The sequence below is a fragment of the Apis mellifera genome, linkage group LG16 (genome assembly GCF_003254395.2).
Source record: "Apis mellifera strain DH4 linkage group LG16, Amel_HAv3.1, whole genome shotgun sequence".
NCBI classification, from domain to species: Eukaryota; Metazoa; Arthropoda; class Insecta; order Hymenoptera; family Apidae; genus Apis; species Apis mellifera.
In genome coordinates, this window is record NC_037653.1 from 4520321 (window position 1) to 4528554 (window position 8234).

The following is an 8234-nucleotide window of genomic DNA, read 5'->3' on the forward strand; positions in this document are numbered from 1 at the left end:
TTTTGTATTTACCAATCCTTATTCATATGTATATAAAAATTATCAATATATGTATATACAAGAATAAATATATTACTTTTATATCAAACAGTATTTTTATACAAGTTACAATTATTACATTATACAAGTTTATTCTAACAAAACAACGACAGGTGCATCATCATCAGTTTCTTCTTGCAAATTAGAAAAATCCCATAAGAATTTTGTTGATAATCGTTCGCTAAATCTTCTTGTATAAGATTTCAGACGTCCATCTAATTCAGAATTGATTTCAATATTCGCAAATAGTTTACGTAAATTATGATAAATAAAATTATTATTAGCTACAATATCGCAAAGTATATCTTCAGGTACATGCATTAATTGAATCTCTATTGCCTTCATAAATTCAACGTAAATAGCGCGACGTTGCGAAATTGCACAATCAGCACCACAAATGAGAGAGACAAGTTTTTTCCAATGTTCAAAGGCATCAAGACTTTGTCCAACAAGAAAGCAGACAAATGTCAATTGTATTTCACCGATTATCTCTATAGGACTAGAAAAATATTATTAAATATGATAGAATATAAATATCTAATCAAATATTTAACCAATTGCTTACAGTGTTAAATCATTAAGAATAATATCCAATACATAACTTGAATCCAAAGAATATTTTGTAATTTCAGTTGGTGATGCTCCATCTGGATATTGTTTGTTAGGTATTTTAGAAAGTCGAAGTTCTGTACCAGGTTTAGGTTTCATATCAGGAAGAAGTTCATCTTCTTTTTCTTCTACAGTAATTCCACTCCTTCTTTTTTTTGGTTTTGATTCTCCACCTCTTGGCCTTGTAGCATCAGAACAATATTCTAATTCTAAAGCTGATCTTACAAAGCTAAAATACAAAATTTATTAACAAAAAAAATAAAAATAATAATATTGACAATTAATATTTACAATTAACTTGTGAAATTAACATACCCACATATAGGTGAGCAACGTTCTACAAGAGAAGGAGTAATGTGATTTGTTAAATCTTTCCACTGCTTCCATATATCATAAGGATAACATCCTAGAAATTTATCTAAATCTTTCATATTCTTCTTCAATCTTTCAACTGTCTCTTGTTCTACAACTTTAAATAAAAAATAAAATTTTATTAGTAAAAAAATCTTATTTTTTTCATACTTTTTAATGTTGATTACATTACATTAAGTACTATCATCGTACTTTCTGAACTCAAATCTTCTTCTGTTGTATCCCAATGTTTAACTAAAAATTCAGATTTCTTAAATGTATGGAAAAAACCAACTTTTGGTTTTGCTTCTCCAAATTCATCTATAGCACTTTAAAAATAAATATATGAATAAGATATGATAAATACTATGAAAAAAAAAAATAAAAAACTGTAACTTACCTGTAATGGATATAATGAAAGCCTGGTGGAATCATTTTAATACCTTTAAATTTATCTGCTGTGTTCCACGATTTTAAATCTATTCCAAATTCTGTGCCACTGGGTACATTTAATGTAACTAACGTAGCACCTTCAAAAAAAAGTCTTTGTGCCAAAGTTTGATCCATTTCTACTCCTTCACTTCCCATGATTGGTTATTAAATTATAAAATTCGATTTATGATTATTAAAACTATAAACCGAATCTATTTTTTTACATATATAAATTTTATATGTATATTATGTATATATTATTTATTATTCATGTATCTAAAATAATGATTTAATATTTTTTTCATTTGATAACTACAACAGTTTTCGAAAATTGTATAAAACACTGATATAGAAATATTATAGCCATCTAATGGTGAATAAATAGAATTAATTAACGCATAAAAATAACATTAGAAAAATATAATTTTCATGATTTTTTAACTTTTAAAAATTAAAATTAAAGCTTAGATTTTGAGTTAAAAAATTGAGATTAATTATGTCTAATTAGAAATAATGACTTTATTCAGAAAATTTTTCAGAAAGAACATTGTGCTGTCATCTAACGGTGAGCAGATTAAACTAATTGTCACATAAAATAAAAAATTATGAATTCTAAACTTCTACGCAAAATTTAACTTTTAAAAACTTAAATTAAAATTTAAATTTTCAAAAATAATTTGAGATTATCATAGTTCAATATTCTCTCTTTGTAGTTGTGGTTGTAGTATCTATGATAATTATAAATTCTGAAATCATAAAAAATATATTAAACATTTTATTTTTTTATATGAATATTTCAAAACATGATATAAAAATGTCATTTAAAGTTAGGTCTATTTTATACTTTATCTGTAATATCAGTTTTATAGTGAATCTAGGGATTCTAACCGTTACTGTAAACATTAAAACCGTGCCGGATAAACGTGTTTTTGATCGGCATTCAAAAATATAAAAAAATCTAAAACAATACTGATTGTCATTTTAATTAATATGGATAATAATCTTCCAGATTTAAAAGTAAATGAAACTGCCAAAGTGAGTATTTTATTCTTAAAAGTTTTTTCTTTAAATTAACATTTAATAATACTAAGTATTTAGGTTAGTTTAAGGTTATATATAGATCTATAAATTTAATATTATGTTTTATTTAAAAAAAATTTAATATAAATTGAAAGTTTAACATTTATATTTTAACTATAAATTAATTCTAAACTATAAATTAAATATTTTTCAAAGAAATTTTTTATTTATTATTATTCTATTCCCAAATCTTTTAGGTTTTAATCATAAATATTTATTTTATTGCAGGAAGGCATATCTGATTTAGACAAATTAACACAATCGTATTTATTGTTAAAAAAAAGAATATCTGGAACTCAGTAAGTTATTCATTTTAAATTTTTCTTTCATGTGCAATACTTATTTCAACTATCTTTTTAATTAATTTATTTATTTTTAGTGAATTAATTAAAAGATATAATGATAAATTAAAAGAATGTGATAGATTAAAACAAGAGGTAGATACATTAAATAAACAAACAAAAGAAGTAACATGTAACTATAATTCTAGTTTAGCAAAAGTTATTAAATTAGAACTTGTAAGTAGAAAGATATATATATGTATATATTTTTAAAATGTTTTTTTTTCTGAATAATGTATTGTTATTATTTAGAATTATTAATGTTTAATTTACAGCAAAATACAGAATATAAGAAAAACATTGAAACTTTAAGTACACAATTAAATGATCATAATATAAAAACATCAGCTGATCAACAATATATACAACAATTAATCTGTAAAATAAAAGATATAGAAGAAAATCAGAATGACAAAATAATGCAATATGACTTAGAAAAATCTTCACTTCAAGGTATATTATAATGTAAATTTAAATATTTTTTTAGAAAAAAAAAAGTTTGTTTTTTTTTGTAGTAAGAATCAAAGAATTGGAACAGGAATTAAAAACTGTTAAAAAATCATATGATATGAAAATGAAGAAAATAGAAAAGAAATTATCTACAGAATGTGAAAATAGTAAGTTAAATAAAATTAAAAATTTAATAATTAATATGATAAATGATAATATTAATAATATTTTTTAAATGATGCAATCTGATTTCTTGTTATAGAAACAAAATTAAAAGATATTGGAATCAATACAACATTGACTAAAGATACAATAATACAAAAACCAGAAGTTATTGAAAAATCTGTATTAACCGATGAATTTTATAATGTCAAAAGTGATTTATATCCTGTATTTTGTAGTAATTGCGAAATTCTATTAGAACCACCTCCCCTTGAGAAAATATGTAAAATTATGAGTAATTCATGCCCAAAATTGATTGAAAAAATCTCATCTCCACCAAAAAGATCTGTATCTCCTATAGAAATAGGTAAGATATTAGTTTAGATAATTGTTTAGTATGCAATGATGGATTTATAATAATTTTATATTTATATACTTTTAGATAATGAACAACTTTTAAATAATGAACAATGTAAAACAGAAAATTTACCGATATTGTCAGATACTTCTTCTTCGCATTCACAAAATCAGAATAGTCATATAAATTTAAATTCTACAAATTTATTATCTCCTCATACAGTTTCATTAAATCGCACAGATTATTGCAATACTTTTTCTCCGACGTCGAATTTAATGAATCAAAGTGCTCATTATATTGAATCGAAATCGATTAATTCGTTATCATTAACAAATTCAAATACAACTAATAATAATACTTCTTGTGCAAATATTATAACAACAGAATCTTCTTTGGCGATTATTTCCTCATTACAAAAGAGGATTGATACATTAGAAAAGAAAGTAAAAAGAAAATTGAGTAAAAAAAAATCTGATCAGAGTAGTAATTGTTGCCATAACCATTATCCAAATACTCTGTCCATGTATGATATAAATAATTCCATGCAATTTAATTTCATGGAATTATGGAAAAAAATGATTGATTTTTCTGAAAATAAGAAAAGAAAAAACATTGGTATGCACAAGACATTGAAAAAATACAAATTATCTCAATTAAAACGTAAAAGATTGCAAAGTATATCTATCAATTCTTGGAAAGTTGAATCAATTGAAAAAAAAATTGAACAAAGTCCCGTTCGGAAAAAATCTAAAAAATGTAAATATCGATATTCTTCACTTTTTAATAAATCGGACAATTCGTTAAGTAGAACTAAAGATTTAGAAAAATCAAACAGTGAATCTGAAGCAGACTTTGGTGAATTTAACGATTCTAACAATAGTAAAACAAATATTAATTCGGAATGTGAAAATATATCACATATAGAAAGTTCTAGTTCATTATCGAATTCTAATAATATAGATATAAATGAAGTTGAAACTGTACAAAATACAGTTGAATGTAGCAAATCGGTAGGAGGTGAAACCGATTCAGGAATATTATCGGATTCTATTGAATCTAGTAAATTAATACAACTTGAAGCGGATACTGAAATATTATATTCGGAATTAGTAGAACAGAAAAATCTGACAGAAACTAAATCTTCCATAGAAAATGCATCAGATTCTATTGGAAATGAATCTTCAGTAAAAACAGTATCGCATGTAGTAAAATTTATTGAACCAATTGAAAAAACTAATACTTCAAATATCTCGTCACAATTCGATAAAAATATCCAAAAAATTGAACATACAAATATATCAAAAACATCGCAATGTGAAGAATTTGTAGCTCAAATTGAAACAAATAATTCTGATACACAATTAGCGAGGAAAAGAAAAATAAATAATTTTCGTGAAATAAAAAAAATCAGTAATCGTCAAAAATTGTTAAAAAAATTAAGAAATTTAAAGAAGCGCAATAAAGTCACGAATCCATGTCAATTATTGACCTCAGAACGAGATTTGGATAATTATGAAAATTCTAATATATCTCAAAAAAAAGATTCTAATATCGAGATAATTAAAGAAGATGATTACATACCCAAAAAGAAATCTCGTATTGCACACGTACCTAAAATTGAACATGAAAAAGTAAATGATACTTTACAGTTTAAAAAACAATTAATAAAAGATAAACCAAACATTACTAATTCAAATAAAATAAAGGAAGACAACAATGAATTACAAGAAATTGATAGCAATAAGATAGAAAAATCTCAAATAATAATTTCAAGTATACATTCTAAAAATACACAAAATACAGAAGATAGTTCTATACTTGCTCCTACAATAGTAATTTCTGACATTAAAAATTCATTAAATAATATAGATAATAAGAATTCATTCAAAACAAATATGAATAATTGTGATCAATCTGATACTGTATTCAACAATATTGACGATAATTTGAAAGAAACAATTGAATCGAATGAGATAAAGACTGAATCAAGTAAATATATAAATGAACATAAATATGAAAATAATTCTTTAAGTGTAAAAGAAATCAACAAAATGGATAATATAAATGAAAAAGAATTATTAAATTCTAATAATAAGTCTTCCACTGAAATTTTAGAAATAAATTATGTAAATGAAAATTTAAAAACTAAAGAAATATCTAGTAATGTCCTTGAAAAAGAAGAAGATTTTAGTATAGAACATAAAGTGAAAATACATGGTCCGCTTACACATTTGAAAGAATATATTGATGAAAATAAATGTAAAAATAAAAAGAGTAAAAATGATTATAAAAAACTTGTACATGTTTTTTTAATAACAGGTAAAATTATTTTCATCAACTGATCATTAAAAAAGTATAAAATCATCGAAAATATGTTTTATTTATTTTAGATAAATTCGTGAGGAAACAATTGCAAAGGCTTATAGATAGTGATTGGCATAATTCCATACATTGGGACGTAATTGAAAAATTGAAATCTACTTGTAGCGATCGTATTATAGCAAAGTTAGTAGTATTATTATATCATATTAACAATTAATTTTTAACATGAATAATTATCAATATATAACATATATATACATTTATATATATAATGTGATTTCAGAGGAATTATAGATTTCTTAAGTATAGAACAAGAATGTAATATAAATTTAGATAAAAACCATACACCACCTGCACCATTAATGACAAAATCACAACAAAGGATATCAGCATTATTAGTTGATTTAGAAAAATCAAAATGCATGGCATTTCCTTTCGTTCAGGCTGGAATAGAGTATAAACTTTTCAGACTTAATCAATCAATAGAGGTTTAATTTTTTTTTCTATTATTTTAAAATTATATAAAATTAGAGAATATAATTAATTAATTTTATATAATTAATTTTTTATGTTTAGAGATATGCTGTAGAATCTCTTGCTAGAATGTATACAGTTTTAGCGCGAATTAAGAAAGATCGAGAAAAAATAAGAATATTTTGTTGCGATGCTTTGTATTGTTTAGGACTTAATGCGATAATTATTTTATACACGGTATTCACTTGCTGGCCAGAAGTATTTCGACAGAATAACGATATACATACTGGTATGTATAACTTTCTAAATAATTTTAGAATTAAATTTTTTATACGATATTTTCTAATTTGTTATTAGAGTTATTGCCAAAATGTATAGCACATCTAATCTTGATACAACAAGGCAAAGATTTTCCTAAACTCAATGCCTTAAAAAACTTGGTATCAGTATTTTATAAATATCAAATGACGTTATCTCAAGATCTACTTAAAGAACTTCTAACAGCATTTCAAAGTGAGTAACAATTACAATATTTTTAATTATTGTTATTTAAATAACTATTTGATTTGTAGACAAGTGTTGTGGTGAAGTAGAAACCGCAATTATACTCCTTGCAAAAAGAGAAGGAACTGCATGGACGTACAAATATATTATCAAGGGTGCATTGTTGTCAATGATAATTAATAATAAATTTCCCAGTACGTATCGAGCATTTTGTTTACTAGGTAAATATTCTATATCAAATTTAACAATTTCATTAATTTAATTAATTATAATTCAATATTTAAATTATAATTTTTATTATAAAATTTATAATTACAGGCAATCTCATGCGTGTATTTCCAATAGAAGATAAAGATAATTCAGTTGGTGAAATCGTAGAACAATTGTGTGATTTAATTAATTCTGGCGAAGGTTTGTTTTTATTATCTATTTTACTTACGATTAAAATATAATATTAAATTATTATTTATTTAATTAGGATCGGATGAACAAAAAGAAGGAGTTATATCGGCATTATTAAGCTTGGTGAGACACAAATTTGAAGAAGTGACACGGAATACATTAAAATGGAATTCATTTGTACCATTGCATGATCGAACGATAGAACAGATCAAAGGATTATTTAATATGCGTGATATAGATTTTTGGAAGTCTTATTTAAAAAAAAACAAATTATTAGTGAATTCTTAGAAAATGAGAAAAATTTAAAGCATAGTTTTTTAATGAATAATGGAAATCGTGTGATATTCATTGTAAGATAGTTTATATTAATTAAAATTTTGTTTTTTTTTTTTTTTTGTTATTTTTTAATACGTTAAAAATTTTCCTTTAATATTTATATTATGTTAATTTTGAATATATCTTTGGATTTTTGTTCGTTAATCAAAACTTAATATTAATCGTGGCAATAATCATTAATTTTCTCTTATTGTTTTTTTTGTTATATTAATTTAAAAATAATGCAAAAACAATCTTTTTCTTGTTATTTCTATTTATTTAATTTAAATTTTATCGTAACAAATTGACTTTAATTTTAATAGTAGTTCCTTCCTTTTTATTTTCTAAAGTGTATAGTACACTATATGCGTAATTTTTTTTTTAAAATATTATTG

At 23.4% G+C, this 8234-nt stretch overlaps 2 protein-coding genes across 2 annotated transcripts; one reads left to right on the forward strand and one right to left on the reverse strand.

The window, feature by feature from the left end:
* Positions 1-48: 48 nt before the first annotated feature.
* On the reverse strand, positions 49-1703 carry LOC724692 (protein AAR2 homolog). The gene is made up of 5 exons (XM_001120583.5): positions 1400-1703; positions 1213-1328; positions 964-1117; positions 605-877; positions 49-538 (listed from the first exon to the last, which is right to left on the reverse strand). The coding sequence occupies exons 1-5, from the start codon at positions 1585-1587 to the stop codon at positions 130-132; spliced, it is 1140 nt and encodes a 379-aa protein (XP_001120583.1). The 5' UTR covers positions 1588-1703; the 3' UTR covers positions 49-129.
* A 503-nt stretch (positions 1704-2206) lies between these two features.
* Positions 2207-7819, forward strand: LOC100578237 (uncharacterized protein PF11_0213). Its single transcript, XM_006561407.3, has 14 exons — positions 2207-2466; positions 2740-2810; positions 2891-3029; positions 3128-3305; positions 3368-3469; positions 3565-3831; positions 3907-6141; positions 6213-6327; positions 6428-6632; positions 6721-6907; positions 6976-7131; positions 7191-7343; positions 7441-7533; positions 7601-7819. The coding sequence occupies exons 1-14, from the start codon at positions 2422-2424 to the stop codon at positions 7810-7812; spliced, it is 4158 nt and encodes a 1385-aa protein (XP_006561470.2). The 5' UTR covers positions 2207-2421; the 3' UTR covers positions 7813-7819.
* Positions 7820-8234: the final 415 nt, after the last annotated feature.